Source organism: Rhopalosiphum maidis, chromosome 3 (assembly GCF_003676215.2).
Source record: "Rhopalosiphum maidis isolate BTI-1 chromosome 3, ASM367621v3, whole genome shotgun sequence".
NCBI lineage: Eukaryota > Metazoa > Arthropoda > Insecta > Hemiptera > Aphididae > Rhopalosiphum > Rhopalosiphum maidis.
Window position 1 is genome coordinate 36,402,906 of NC_040879.1, and position 16,596 is coordinate 36,419,501.

General features: G+C 24.8%; 2 protein-coding genes across 4 annotated transcripts; both read left to right on the forward strand.

Moving 5' to 3' along the window:
- The first annotated feature begins 1,397 nt into the window (after positions 1 to 1,397).
- On the forward strand, positions 1,398 to 12,693 carry LOC113558872. 3 transcript variants are annotated; one of them, XM_026964455.1, is made up of 6 exons: positions 1,398 to 1,501; positions 4,912 to 5,050; positions 7,188 to 7,308; positions 9,046 to 9,236; positions 11,231 to 11,381; positions 12,472 to 12,693. In XM_026964455.1, the coding sequence occupies exons 2-6, from the start codon at positions 4,938 to 4,940 to the stop codon at positions 12,628 to 12,630; spliced, it is 735 nt and encodes a 244-aa protein (XP_026820256.1). In that variant the 5' UTR covers positions 1,398 to 1,501; positions 4,912 to 4,937; the 3' UTR covers positions 12,631 to 12,693. The 3 variants fall into 3 exon arrangements, with proteins under 3 accessions (XP_026820256.1, XP_026820255.1, XP_026820257.1); XM_026964454.1 differs by lacking the exon at positions 1,398 to 1,501 and adding an exon at positions 1,502 to 1,635; XM_026964456.1 differs by lacking the exons at positions 1,398 to 1,501; positions 12,472 to 12,693 and adding exons at positions 1,502 to 1,635; positions 11,456 to 11,581.
- A 1,742-nt stretch (positions 12,694 to 14,435) lies between these two features.
- Positions 14,436 to 15,880, forward strand: LOC113558607 (protein-lysine methyltransferase METTL21D-like). The gene is made up of 3 exons (XM_026964100.1): positions 14,436 to 14,780; positions 15,380 to 15,557; positions 15,619 to 15,880. Exons 1-3 carry the CDS (start codon positions 14,548 to 14,550, stop codon positions 15,841 to 15,843), a joined length of 636 nt encoding a protein of 211 aa, XP_026819901.1. The 5' UTR covers positions 14,436 to 14,547; the 3' UTR covers positions 15,844 to 15,880.
- Positions 15,881 to 16,596: the final 716 nt, after the last annotated feature.

The following is a 16,596-nucleotide window of genomic DNA, read 5'->3' on the forward strand; positions in this document are numbered from 1 at the left end:
CAATGATATATTTACGAATCCAAGTTATAAATTAGTGACTATACCTAATCAATATTTTGTTACCATTGTAACTTGTGGCTAATACAGGAGATTTTCGATAGCAAAAAGTACCTAAATACTAAATAGGTATACGATATAATTTAATATAATTAATTATATATAATTATTTATAATATTTATATAATAAGTTATAACAGTTTATGTTTATAATTTATTAGTTATTAGTGTTATTACTAGAGCCGAAATTGTACGCATTAATGCATTTGCATATTTTTATTGAATAACTAAAAATATAGCTGGGTAAGACACAAATTCGAATCTAAGCTTAATGAGTTAGTGGATAACATTTGATTTTGCATATTTGGTGTATTTTAAATTGTCATACATATTTTGTCGTTTTTGAGTTTTCCAAAAATAATATGCCTATATGTATACAAAAAAAAATAGTATTAAGTTAATATTATTGCTTAAACAAAGATACCCATAACAATATATTGTTACTATATATTTAATTAATTAATTTTTTTTTTCTTAAACTTTTAGACGAGTAAACTCATCGATGACAAAATTGACTGATATCAATACACAGTTCATTCAATTATTTAAAATTATTTACGGTAAATTATTAAATAAATTGTAAACTCTTTTTTAAACTAAACTTGTTTCAAAAAATGATTATTAAGATAAATATTTTTTTATATATGTACTAGCTGCCCGTGCACTTCGTTGTCAGTACAAAATGCATACGTGTTAAGTTTGGTTGCCTAATGCTAACGTGAAGATAAAAACTATTTTTGGATTTCTGATTTGGTGTATAGATGATATTTCTGACATATCAAATTAACATAATTGTCCCGCCCAGCATTGCATTTTTCCGTACATAAGATAGGAGAGCGAATTAAATAAACAGGCACCATCTCCCGTAATATAGGTACAATGATGTGTGGTACCATTTTCGCATTCACATTTAAATATACTAATGTCATATTAAAAATTAAAAATCTTTAGTGATAAATATGTCTGTTTTTTATTTTTGATATTTTTAGTATCCTAGCAATCGCTTAGAAAAAATAACAAACAATTATTAAACAACAAAAATACTTGACATTTTGTACAGAAGTTCTTTCAGCAATGTAGGGACGCACTAATTAACTTTATCGGGCTGATTTATGAATCTAAACCATCCAAAGTGTCACCCAAACGCATACAATAAAATTCATTCTAATCGGTCTAGCCGTTCAGGAGGAGTTCAGTGACATACACACGTACAGTAGAATTATATATTTAAAGATAATATAATAAATGTTTATTATATATTTTTTACTTTTTTGCATATTTCAATGATAATTACTACAATGTGCATTTATGCATATCATTCCAGACCCAAGTTATTACACACAACACACTATTAATATTTAATTGTTATATTACTCGTATATTGGCAGACAATGTTGCCATAGCAATATAATCAGAAGTTAATGTATACAAACAATATTTTGTAGTAAGTAGGTACTGCAATGTTTCAGTATAAGGGAAGTAATTTTAAATTGTTCATTTATTTATTTTAAAACTGTACAATACTGTTTAATTGAAAAATATAATTCTTCATGTCAGCCGTAAAAATGAAGATTCCGGGTACGTATTATTGGTACTTGACCTAGCTGTTTCATCACCCTTAATTTTTAATCATAGCAACAATCAATATACAATATAACTTTATTTTTTATAGATTTAACATTCTATCAGATAATTCTATAGAGTTATATTATTATTCTTTAAAAATTATAATTTGTGTAGTGGTAAAAGTTATTAAATACGACTAGATTAAATATTTATTAAATAAACTTAATTTAGATAATTTAATACGATTATAATTATTATGATTTATGATAAATTGTTTAAAATAATAATTATAGCTAAAAATGCTAAAATATTACGAAGTTTCCAGTACCTATAATATAGTTCTAATTATATGGAAAATCGGATTAAAAATTCACGAAAATACTTTAATAAATAATATTAAAAATTAAATGACGAAATTAATAATAATGGTTTATTTTTTATAATACGTAAAAAGTATTTAGAATAATACCAATATTTATATTTTAAACATTAAATAATAGATTGATTTTAAATTGAATAATATTTCTTATTTAACAAGTAATTTTTAGTTTTTAATAATTATAGAACTTTTACAATACATTTAAATATATATATTAATTAAATCATATTAAGACTATTAAGTACCTACCATATCTATATATATTTGTATATTGTATTTATTTATTTATTTTTTTTTTAAACTAGAAAATTGTACAATCTGTAAAATAATTATTTACAATAAGCACAAGTGATTAAAAAGTTAACATAGAAAAGACAAAATAACATAGTATAAAGTAACAAAGTTACAAATCGTAATAAATTAAATTAAATTACGATTATTTACATCATTCAGACAGGGGGCTTGAGTGAAGAGGCCATCCATTGATGGTACTTCATGATATTGTATTTAAAATTTAAATATTAATAAGGTTGTAAACGTTTCAATTTCAAATATATTCACATAATCACTTTTTTTTAAATACTATGTGGATGTTATACTAATATTGTATTTCTGAATTTCTGATATTTTTTTCTTAAACTCAGGGATTTTTGTTTTGTAACTCAATTATATACTATAAAGCAGAAGAAAATTAGGAATGACTATAAGGAACAGTGAATAAAAGTATTTTGGCCTCTCTGTTTATAATGTAGTATAAACTTTTAAAGTCAAAACTATGAAACATTTTTAGTTAGGTACCTACAAATATCGTTTATGTTAATGTGAAAAAACACATATAAATATATAATATCAAGAACATACATGATATATAGATAAATATTATTCATAAGTTATAAACTTGTGTCATACACAATAATATTCGTCATATTATATTCTGTACTCATATTATAGAGTTTAATAGTAAATAATAAAAGAACTTAGAATATTTTATTTACTGAAATGTATTACGCATAAATTACAAAAGATCATGCATGTTACGTCAGATTACAACACGTCACAAACTCGCAACAGTATGTAGTCGCCAGTCGGTAATCTAATGCAAGCTATAAATGGTATATTGTATTATTACTGTTATTGCATTGGGTACACGTCTGTACGGTGGTTCCTAAACTTTTTAGTTTTTTAAGGACCGGTCGATGACACATTATAGCTGCTGTAACAATAATTTTGTATTAAAAGAAACCGACATGGTGACATTTTTTCTTAATTTCTAACAGCCATTAATTTGAGTAAAACATTTTATAATATAATTACCTACGTTATTTTAATATCTATGTTCTTAAATGTATAATAATATTATATAATTTTTTCCTAGTTGAATACATATTTAAATATTATTCACAAATTACCTATCTAGCTATAACACAGCATTCTTCGAATAACATTGATTTAATAATGCTGCTGTACTACGAACGCTTTGCCTACATACGGGGGCGCAATTTCAATGAAAAAACTGAGGGCCGAAGTTCCTCTATTTTTTTTTTATAATGTTATCTTGAGGTTATGGATACCTGTTGGCTGTTACTATTAAAATCTAAATTAATATGAAACAATTTGCTGGTGTTTCAAAATTGGGGATGCGAAGCACACCCCCCCCCCCAAATTGCCCCTATTCCTACATAATTTTTATAAAGAAAAAATTACAATAACTATCTGATATAGCGACATCCATACGAATAATTATAATTTAAACAACAGTTATAAAATTAAAAATCTATTTGCTTCGTTGTCAAATTTATTAAAATGCTTTATTAAGTAATCATTATTGACTATTGATAATGAGTTGTCACTTAAATTACCTCTGGTCAGACCTCACAAATTAATTTTTTAACTACAATACTGTAAATAATTTCATGTCCTCATTATATATTAGTACCTATTTGTAATAATTTAAGTATACATTTTAACATTTAATTTTTATTTTTACAAAAGATACTACAATTTGGTTACACACAGCTTATTTTGCTGTTATACGTACAGCTCAATAAAATGTTAATTATTTTAGTTACCCTAAAATAAGTTTAAAATACATATGTTGGTATTATGTACACTAATTTACTTCAGCTAATATAAAATCAATATTTCTTTAAAAAGTTTTATGAACAGTGAAATACAATATAAATTCATTTCGAACTTATGAGATAAAATAATTTACACATAGATTGTTACATAAAATTATGTAATAATAACTCAAATTATTTACATACCAATATTATACAAAGATAATATTATGGTAACTGGAATGGCATGGCTCATATTTTCCTAATTTAAATTAATAACGTGAATATATTATGCTTTGCCCCCACTCCCCCCAGAGAGCCCAAGCTTCGGAACCGCGGTACTCACTGACCCTCCACCCTATGGGGGCCCTACCCATTTTAATATACCATTTCTGTTCTGAAAACTGAAAGATAGATGTTATATAGGATAAAAAAATAAATAAGATAAATCGGAATATTTAGCTATCTGCGTGTTTTGTTAATGTCATAAAATATTGTTAACCAATTTAGATTTCGGATATTGTATTTATCACATATTCACTTTACTAATATGATACTATTCACTAGTACAGAAACATCAAACATTTTAACGTAGTCTCAATCACAACATAAATACTCAGACTAATGTTCCAATTAAAACAAAATAAATAATCACAAACGCTAAATGTTTATCAGCATCCAGTTTATATAGGTTATACTATAGCAGTATAACCACTATATAGACTATATAGTATATAGTACTTAATTAAATTATATTTGTAGGTACCTATTAGCTATTGTTCCTAATGGAATTATTTTTATTTATCAATTACCTATTAATATAATAATTATTAAAATTTATAATTTCAGAAGACAATATTACAACGTATCTGACAATGAGAAGTCACTTTAAAAAAATATATGATGTAAGACCTAGGGTAAACTGTTGGTCAGAAGCTTGTCCAAGTAAAAGATTATTAAAAAATACTATCAATATTCGTGATTTTCAGTAAGTTATTTTTAATATTAATAATATTATGAGTTATGACAAACACCTGAGAAAATTCAAGCATTGATCATCGAATTTTAATTTTGATATTAACTACAATTTATTATATAAGCATCACCACATTCTTCAATCATTATAAATTATAATAATTATAATATTGTAAATAACTGTTATAATTGATCGCGATCTCGCAGGTTATTGAAAACTTACAGATGACAAATATGTTGTTTTTGTATTACCATTTAATTAAGTAATACATTTTTTTTAAATATTGCTTTTCTATTGTTGAATAATGTTAAAGAGGATCTCATCCGTTAACGCACTATTATAAAAACACTGTATTCTCTCTATTGCTCACGTACAACATGGACAAAACACATTCATAAAAAATATTTTTTTTTATGTTTTTCAGTAATTTTAAATTATAGATTATAATATTTTTAAGGGTAGACTTATTGAGTTGATTAAATATTATCTTAAAACAATTAATTATCTATTTAAAATACATTTAATCAAAATATGATATGTCGAACCCTCAAAAATACTATTTTCTATGATTTTTAAAACTCAAAAATCACAAAAAACAATTTTACATGAAAGAGTTTTATCTATGTGCCGTATGGTCGAGTGACCTCAGAGAGAAAAAATATTGTGCTAATATTATCTTCGTATTCTAATTAAGACGAGATTGAGTAAAATTCGTATTTTATTTAAAAAAGCATATAATTTTCAATTAAACCTATTACTCCAAAATGTAATAATGTCTATTAGACAATATACATATATACTATATAGTATATACTATTGACTACTGAGTTATTTGGATAGCAATACTAAATATATAAAAACTACCTAGGTTTACCTATGAGAAAAAAATTTAAATAAATGTTATTAAAAATATGTACCTATATTATATATTAATATTATTATATTGATATATTAATTCGTACATCAGTACAATGGTATAGGTTTAACTATATATAAGCTTTAATTTTTGGAAATTTTATATTATACGACAAATTACGATTTTGGTTATTTTGTTGTAGTTTAAAAAATATTAATCGCGTAATAGAGACTTAGAACTTTTCTTATTGATTTATAACAATAATGTATTAATTTATAATATGGTATTTTTATAATTATTATACAATAAATCATAATTAAATCATACATGTACATGTATTATGTGATGTTATTGGAAAAAACTAGTTTAACCTACCTACTGTATTACACTGTTAAGTACCAATTAAAGAAAAAATAAATTATACTTATATAGACGTATAGTATTTTAATAAATATTATAATGTAGGTACTAATATCCAATATGTAATATTCCAAATGCGGCCAATAATCAATGCAGTCGAGGCCTTGTATTTATAATAATAATAAAAAATAAATATTATAATTTATTTTTAGAAACGAAGCCTAACATACCACCTACACTTGGAATGATTATTTGTACCAATACAATGACTTAAGGGGCTGCTACCAGGGGTGCACCCAGGATATTTTTTTTTTTTTTTTGGGAAGAGGCTAAATTCAAATAATTTTTAAATATTTATAGTATTTATAATAACATAAACGGAGGTCTCTCCTGGGGCCCGGAATGACAGGTATAAATTTATAATATTATGTTGTACTTAATGTTTCAATTTCGTTAGTTGATAATTTTTTTATATAATAATTTAAAGTCAATATACCTAATCAAATTATCAACATGTTTGAGGCTGGCCATTGGGGGGGGGGGCTAAAACCCGTTATCCACCCCTTTGGGTGCGCTCTTGGCTGCTACACCAACATTTTAGGGCAAAGGCATTCATTCTCTATCATAAATTCTATAATTTTATAAAGAAGAATATTTTTTGTTATTTGACTGGATAGATTTTTAATATTTTTATTTTTTATATAAATATAAGCGTATTTTAATTTTAAATAATTGCGATTAATTTTAACTATTAATAACTTATTCAAAAATGAATTCAAATTTAAAATTTAACACATCCATTACACTATTATACCTACATAATGTAGTTGAGGTAGCTACAGCAGAGAGATTTTCCCGGTAGTTTTTGTTCTTTTGTTTCTATACACCTACTCACTAGTTTTTCAATATTCTAATACTTAAAATTATTTACAGAGTTTTGCCACATTACTGTAATTCAACGATTAGTTCTGCAGCAAAAAAATCAAAGCAACAAAAATATGATAATAATAAGTTATCTCGGTCACCACCAAGTAAAAAAAAATCTATGAATAGAGTAAGTAATCACTTAATATTATTATTTATTAAATAATATGATAAAATTCTTTATGGTTATAAATAAGTAAGCTACCGAACGTATTTAGGTACTTCACATTTATATTATAATGGGTACTCAATTCTAGCTAATAATAGTCTAGTAAATTCTATACTTAAGAATACAGCTATAATTAATCTCAAATACACAAATTAAGATTATGGTTTTGTCGAAGTTCCTCCGATAAGAGATTTCTTTAATCCATGACTTTATTATAGAATATGATTTAATTATTTAAATTATTGATTATTATGGAAGATGAAAAAAATTAATTTTTTTAATTTTTTTAAAGACAGTGTTTTATATAAAAAGTAACCACGCACAAGAAAATTGAAGAATTTAATAGACATTATTTTCAGATCATAAAATTTACATTCGTTATAAATTATTATGATATGAACGATAGCTGAATAGTGTATTAGTGTTATTAAATTTAACTGTTCATAAAAAAAGAATTACATTATCTACAACCTACATTAAATATAAGTATTAATTTTATCTAAGTTTAAACGACACACGCGGTGCATTTAGAATTTAATTTTTCAGTAGTAGCATGGGTGGATCACCGACTGCAGACATCAAGCTCAAAACTTCACCAACGGACGTAAACTGAAAATGTCTATGAAAATTGATATCATAATGATTTTGGATTTAACAATATAATCATATAAATAATAATTATCACATTGAGACTCTTTTTACATAAAATGGTCTCGAAATGTTAGTGACCTGGTAAACGACATTTGTCTAAAGTAATTGTTCATGACTTCATGAGCCATAGACATTTATCTTGAATTTAAAAATTAAAATTGGTATGGAAAAATGTATAATTAATTATCATGGTATTTTTTTTATATTAAATTTATGATGCCCTATAACAAAAATTTTAAATTAGTAGTTAAATTAATTAAATTATATTATGTTGTAGGGAAATATAGAAGGTGAGTTATTGTTTAAAACCCTAAGAAAAATATTTAAACTTTAAATTCTTTGTTTAGGGTTGAAATATGCTTACTACGCTACTGCGGAGCATTACTCTATTAAGCTATATCGCCTATACATCCGTAAGGTGTCCAGCTAGTTCCCATTGTAAATTTTAACGAATAAAATTAAAAGAATATTAATAAAAAAAATAATTTTAATTTTGTATTCAGCTGCGGCTGCAAACCTCATGGTTCATACTATGTCGTATCTTATGTTATCATTATCTTTACCAATTTCAATTTTTATATTTTGTTTATCTGCATATTATATTCATTATATTCACAAAAATCATAATATTATCTACGTTATAACCTATCTAATACATAACGAAAAACTTAAAATATTTCGATTTCACAGTTACGTTTTGTTAGGTAAGAATCGTACACATGTACAAATGTACAATGTTATTATTTGGTGCATATATGGTATCAAAGGTATAGCTAAATAAAACCTGACGTAAAACACGAAGAAGGTATACAACTGGTTTTAATTTTAAATTAAATAGGTTATGCACTTATGCATGTAATAGACTATAGAATATAGTTCAAATACCTACTTAATAAAATATATAAATATATAATGAATAATTATGTACCTAATTTATAATATCAATGTTGACATATGGCGTTGTATAATGTCACCTTCTTTAAACAGTAGGCACGGTATCTACTTAAAATACCACTTTATATTTTAACTCATCATTCTTCATTACAGAACTTAAGCTATGAATGTCCATATAACGATGACGATTTTGGGTTTGGATCGGTTGAAAATAATAATCGAACATATTATACTCCTGAAACTCACCACCCTCACCTTGCAGAAAACACACATAAGACAATAAGAAGCCAGCAACATAATCCATTACATTCAGATCATCCAAAAGAAACAACTAAAAAAAAAAAGTACTGTTTGTTTTGTATTTATTACAATAATTTATAATGCAATATAAGTTAAACCGCCCTAATAGCACCGGGAGCCCCGTGTGGCATACGCAGTGGCGTATACAAGGGGGGGGGGTGTTTGGGAGTTATGATACCCTCCTTGAGCCGTATCACATATTAAATTATTATTACATATATATTACAATACATATTAATATAACATTACATATTCAAAACACTAACAATAAAAATTGACCATACTATGCCGACATAATGTATAAGAGGCATACATATTAATTAATTAAAATAGAAATAATTGTATTTGTACATATTATATATAATATTTAATATTTATAATGAACACCCTTCTTAAGGAAATCCTAGCTACACCACTGGGCACACCACATATTATATCATAGTCCATAATAGTATACTGTCTTAAGAACAGTAAAAAACAACTATGACTTCCGTTAAGAAGTGAGGATTCCTAGTTATTTGCCATAACTACGGATGAATTCTCAAAATATTAAAATATCTATTATACACTACTGTCTTATTATAGTCGTGTTCCAAAACCAAATAGACATTGGCATTGTACGTAATAATTACAGAGTTATTTTATGTTAAGTAAAAATATATACTTTTATCCTATAAAGAAAAATATTATATTATATATCCCCATGTCATTGTACAATCAATTTAGTTTACTTTTGACTTTTAAAAATGTCAAATTACCCTATATATTTTTATTGTTTTAGACCATAATATATTAATATTGTCTTTGTTAAATGGCTATAGAAAGAATGTTATTAAATATTGATAATAATATTTAATAAAATTGGTTACGTACAATTATATTATTTACTTTACGTTTAGAAAAACATTAGTTGTATTATTTTTGTTAAATAAATACTTACTTAAAGTTTTAAACTATAAAATTATATTCCAAATTCTACTAATTGAGACTGTTAAATGATAGGTAAAATTAATGAGGCAATAGACAATAGAATAATACTTAATAAAAGCATGCGCCGTTATAGCACAGTGTTATATATCAATGCTCTATGTAGGTGTTATGCTATTCAACATAGTATTTAAAGTGTAACAAAAAACGATTAAAATAAGCAGATAAACTACTGTTTCCAAACTTGTTAAATACTGTATAACTAGATACTAAAAATCTATTAAATTACTTTATGATAATTTTATGATAGCAGACATTTTTTATGAGAAAAAATTTGAGCTACTGTGAATAGGCATGTGAAATGGCCAATAGCTATCTAAAATTAATCTTGACTGACAGTGATTGGGTTCACTTAACCATCCAACACATGAGAACTAAACATCTGTGTGTAAAATATACGATAATAGTACATAACATAATGTATATATAATAAATATATAACTCGGTTTCCCCAAATATAAGTTTGCACTATTTTGATCAAAACTCCTAGTACTACTATTATAGCTTAAAATAAGATAAATCAAAATAATTAAATAACCAATACATTAAACTTACTACCTATACTTTAATCGGAGAGAGAAAACGTCGACTCTGCGTATGGTACGTGATACCCTTGTGCAGTAGTTCCTACCCTACAACGGTCTCGGTAGCAGTGTGTCGTGTGTTGATGCGCAGAAAAACTGATTTTCTTCGGGGTATGACGTATATTCTCTCGCTAGACAAGGATATACAAAGAAAAATTTGTATTTATACCATATTATACTATTTATACTACTACTTATTATTATATTAATAATTTATTTATCATGTGCAAACTTATAATTAGATAATAGATACGCACCTATATCTATGTATTTTATATAATATTTTATTCGATGTAGATAGATCTATTCTAAGCAATCTACAATCTAAATATTATATGTTATACGCATATACTTATAACTTATACTAATATATCAGTAGGTTGATATTGAGAAGAACAACCATTTATACTCATAAGTCATGAATAACCTACCTAATATTAGAATTATTTTTCATTGTTTTGTTTTAGTAAATTTTTTCAAAATACAATGAATGAATCATACCAACGTTTTCTTGAAGAAATGACAAACGAAGTAGTACGACTTGACCTGTCGACAGATAAAGCATTAAAAAATGTTTTTCGTAAACATATAAAACACAATATTGGAAAACTTGATGAGGTAGGTTTGTGATTACCTATATTATGTGTTATTTAAAAAAAAGTTGAAGGAAATCTGAAAATGTATTCTTCTAGGTAAAAGGAGATTAAATAGAAAAATTAATATACAAAAATAAAGCTATGTTATTTATTACCTAAATGTTGTAAGAAAACAGTGCTGTAGTCTGTAACTTATTATGATACATTTTTATGGATGAAAGGTCTTGATCTAGTTGAATGATACCTATTGATTATTGATTGTTAATTAGTATAAAATTTATAAATGAAGAGACATAATTTCATAAATACTTATACATGTTTAAGATTAAGATTTAATATTTAGTTAATATTTACTCAACTAGTTAAATGTTTACCAAATAGATAAGTACTTATCAACGATATATGAACGTATAAACAAATCGGGTAATTTAAAATTGTATAGAAATTAAATTAAATTAAATTAAAAATATTTACATTTTAATATTAAATGAGTTATGAGTACTTAAAATGAATTAAAATGTGTTTTTTTTTTATTAGAGGTACTTATTATAAAATGTATGTTCTTACATACCCTTCATAAGATTAAGCTAATTTTTTTCTAACATTTTAATCATATTGATTTAAAATGTATGCCTACGAAAAGCTTATTATAGTAATTACTAACTATAAATCAACCAATCTAATCCTAACAGAAGTAGTTTACACTTCATAAAAACATTGATCTGAAGTTATAGGTTTTGAACTGTTAAATCATATTTGTTAAGCAATTAAATTTAGAAAAAAATTATTCTTGGTTCTAGATCAAGTGTCAATGTTATACATGTCTAATACCTATTCAATAGTTATTCAGAAGTTATTGTTTCTAAACAATACTTTTCCTACTCTCTCTGTATACGTGCCTGTACTATATTATACTATTACTATTATTATATTTTGTATTTTTAAGTTTAAACATTTATCGTACTGAAGCTAAATATTATTTAATTATTATTTATTACACATTTTAATAATGATTTTCTTATAAATTTAAATTTTTAAGCACAAAAATAATTTGTTTTAATAATTCATTAACTTTAATTGTTTGTAATTTTATCTATTTAAAATAATTTAAGAAAAAAATGGTGGCAGAAGTGATGAAAGTACAAGCATTATTGGATTTACCAATGGATAATGATGATCGATATTCTGGAATTGACGACATGCCCACACTTTCAGCAAACGATGCAACTAATCAACATAATTTACCAGCTGCACTAAAATCTGAAAAATGATTTTTAAATTATCAAAATCCTTAAAATAATGTGAACAGTTTTTATTATTTTATTTTTGTTTAAAAGGCACAAGATTGTTTACTTATTTATTGGATAATCAATAACTATAATTATATTATATTTATATTATTTCTAAATTATAAGTTAGCAATAATTATAGTTATATGCCTATGTATAAACATTTTCTAATATTAATTACATATTAGAAAAACCATAAAAGTTAAAATACATACTTAGGTAAATATAGCTATAGTTGAGAACATTTTTCTAAATTTCACTCTCTTTTACTGACGTTTGTTTGTGTGATAGTAGTATTAACTTTTTTTTAAATGACAATCGCCATGTTAAATTTTAAGCTGAGTGACTTGTATATTAATTTTACAATAATGTCAGTTTTTTTATTGATTTTTTTTTTGTGTGTCATCTCCTTTTGAAGCAATAAAATACTTCGATTTTCAACCTTGAGAGTACCAGTTACTCTACTTGTAGATATTTGAAGTTCAAATTTTAATGAAATTAAAATTGGACTTAAATTTTACAAACATTATATTAATGTACCTATACTTTGTATATAATACAATTATTACGTTTTGTAATTTTAAGTTGTTTTCTATTTATGCATACAAAGAACTTATTCAGTGTTTTACCCGTTTATGGTAAGGTAAATGTAATAACAATAATATAATATATATATTTATATAATAATTAATTTAGGGCCCGGATTTATATGCAAATGCATATTATTCTATAATTCACCTATGGTTAGTTTTTTTTTGCATATTTTTGCATATTTGAACAAAAATGCATATTTATTGCATATTTCTTTATAGTTGCATAAATGTTGCATATTCTATAATTCGTAGATTTTACGCATGTAAAAATATCTACTGTCGATCGTAAGTAATCAGTAATCCATTATAATGTACATCGATAAGTTATCGACAAATATTGGATTTTCTTACAATAATTCGAAAACTTAAAATCGATATTTATTACTTCATGCTGGCACTCGTCTCAAAATAATAATTCAATATAAATAGTATACCTAATACTTTTAAACACAATTTTATAAAAATAGTGTTATTATTTTGGTTCCGTAATACCATTAGTTATAGCCTTATAGAGTAGACTATTCTATAGTCAATGCTAACAGTAAAATAAATTAAATTCATTTTTTATATAGCAATATCAAAAAACATATGATGCAATATCCCTAGTAATGTAGGATGGCAGATCGTTTTCGATCAGAATTGTTTTTTGTATACAAAATATACGCAATTATTGATCATTGAATTCAAATTTAACATAAACATACAGTGACTTAGGTACTCCTCAATTATTAATGACAAGGTACACTTGACATCTCACAACAGCAGAGCCTACCTACCTAATTTTTCAAAAAGAATTAAAAATGTATTTTCTATACTGATACAGACATAGGTAGTATAATTTATATTTAATATAGTATGATTTCAATAATGATAATTATTACCTATGTATCAATCTTGAATCTTTAATTATATCTGAAACCTAAATATGGTTATTTTCTTTTTGTTATAATATATATTTACAATTACAATCTATTGTATATAAACAACAAATGGTAAGTATAATTGATAAAAACATTAAAAACAATCATATGAAATACTTGTAAGGCGATCATTCAGTAACAGAACAGAAGATTAGCGGGTTTAGCAAACATGTTTTTTAAAATATGTATAGGCAATAGAAAATACAGCATTGTGATTACCTCCTTATCAGAAGTGATAAGTGGGAAATGTAATGATTATAGTGTTTACAGCTATATATTTGTTTATGGTCTATAAGTTCGTTTAATATTATATTTACTTACTAAAAATCAATCTATTTTAATATACCTACCTTTACATTTTTATTGTAAAGAGTTAACATTAAGTCATGGATACGAACGCTTATTACAGAGATTTCGATTTGGAATCCATTAATGTCACATTGCGATTTTGCCAACAGGAGTATGGGGATGTCAACTGTGTCGTATGGGATGCGTCCCTAGTATTGGCCAAATATTTAGAAACGTTATTCCTGAAGAATAATAAAACTTTCGAATCTAAAAGAGTGATTGAGTTAGGGTCAGGATTAGGGTGCGTCGGTCTAGCTGCTGCATGTTTCGGGTAAATCTAATATCGTAAGTTATTCTGAGATCTGTGTATTTGAAATAAATGCATTTTTCTCTTAATTACTAGGTACCTTAGGTACCTATATATGTTATGATGTTAAAGTGGCTTTTAATTTGAAAATACTTGAATTTTTACTGGTAAATAAATTAACTATCAGTAAGAAAACAAGTAGGTTATCTTGGATTATAAGCCTATTCAACACAATCATATAATAAGAGTATAAGACTAATTGTAATATATAACTTTCCAAGTTTAAATGTGTATTGTTAAAACTTGCTAGTGTGAAAAGATGAATGATTTTAAATATCGAAACTTATAAAACTCAATATGAGGAAATTATAAAATATATATAGAATTTTCACGATTACATTCAATTAAATGTATAATTTAAAATACAGGTGGTGATACTCAATACTAGTTATTTTTGAACATTTTTTATTTTATTTAATTGTACTTTTTATTTTAAATGCTGGATTTATTTTTAGAAAAGTAATTTTTAAAGTTAAAGGGTTTTATAGTGCATTATATTCACAGTTAAATTAAATCATTTTTAATTAAAATATATTTTATAAAACATGATTCTTTTTTTATAGAGCAAATGTCAAACTAACAGATTTACCAGAAAATCTGCAGCAATTAAAACAAAATGTTGATGAAAACATGCCTTGCTTAAAAGGTAGTGTTCAAACTGTTGCATTAACATGGGGTACCACATTTGAGTCGGAGCCTTTTGATTTTCTGTTGATGGCAGATTGCATTTATTATCCAGAAGTATATTAATATTGTTATTTTTTTTTATTGCCATATTTTTAATTAAATAATGCTATTTTAGGTAGTGGAGGCGTTAGTGAAGACTTTAACAGAGTTGACTACACCTAAAACAGTAATTTTAATATGCCAAGAACTTAGGGAAACCGAAAAACAAAAGAACACGTGGAAAATGTTTTTAAACTTATTGCTTGAACACTTTGAGGTATCATATGTTCCAGAAGAAGAACAACATCCAATTTTTAGGAGTTCTGATATAATATTAATAAATGCAAAAAAAAAATTATAGTGAAATAAACATTGATACAATACATATATAAACAAAATCTCTGACTAGTTTTAACATTTATTTAAGCTCATTTAATGATTTCCTTAATATTTCAATTTTTTGAATATTACTGATTTTTACAATGAAGTTTTTTTTCCTCAATAAACCAGACATCATTTAACAATAAGTTAATCTTAATATGAAAAATAGTATCATATATTCATATCATACTAGTGCATGATTAGCATCATATTATATAGATTTGGCAAAATAATTTTTCACTATTACTAATATTCATATTAATCATAAATTATTATATTAAAAATCTATTGCAAATTAGTATATGTTATGTATTGTGATTTATTTCATTTTTATTGTTTTGGTTAAACTTATGTTCATCAGTTAATTTTTAAAAACTAAATGGTTTGTGTATTACAATTTCATAAGTAACATTTTAAATAATTTTTAAGATATACTTTATTTAAAAAAATATGTAATACGTATGTATTTATTTATACATAAAACATTCACAAGTTTATTTTTTTTCCATGACTAGGGCACATACTTTAAAATTAAATAGCCAAAATAATATGTAAATATTTAACAAAAATAAATTATTTAATGTTCATTTTTAAAATTTGAATCATATAAAAAGGAAAATACTGAATAGAAATAAATACATAATAACGAGATGTTACCAATTCCCGTATGCATACTAAAGATATCAATAAAATAAAAAAATGTAATTTTTTTAGTTATTAATTTTTTAATATT

What these genes read in the sequence shown, in the direction of transcription:
- LOC113558607 (XM_026964100.1), top strand. Translation starts at nt 14,548, where the DNA reads ATGGATACGAACGCTTATTACAGAGATTTCGATTTGGAATCCATTAAT. An exon ending in CTAGCTGCTGCATGTTTCGG is followed by an intron (nt 14,781 to 15,379) that starts GTAAATCTAATA and finishes CTTTTTTTATAG; the next exon opens with AGCAAATGTCAAACTAACAG. An exon ending in ATTGCATTTATTATCCAGAA is followed by an intron (nt 15,558 to 15,618) that starts GTATATTAATAT and finishes ATGCTATTTTAG; the next exon opens with GTAGTGGAGGCGTTAGTGAA.
- LOC113558872 (XM_026964454.1), top strand. Translation starts at nt 1,608, where the DNA reads ATGTCAGCCGTAAAAATGAAGATTCCGG. An exon ending in CGTAAAAATGAAGATTCCGG is followed by an intron (nt 1,636 to 4,911) that starts GTACGTATTATT and finishes TTATAATTTCAG; the next exon opens with AAGACAATATTACAACGTAT. An exon ending in GAAACAACTAAAAAAAAAAA is followed by an intron (nt 9,237 to 11,230) that starts GTACTGTTTGTT and finishes GTTTTGTTTTAG; the next exon opens with TAAATTTTTTCAAAATACAA.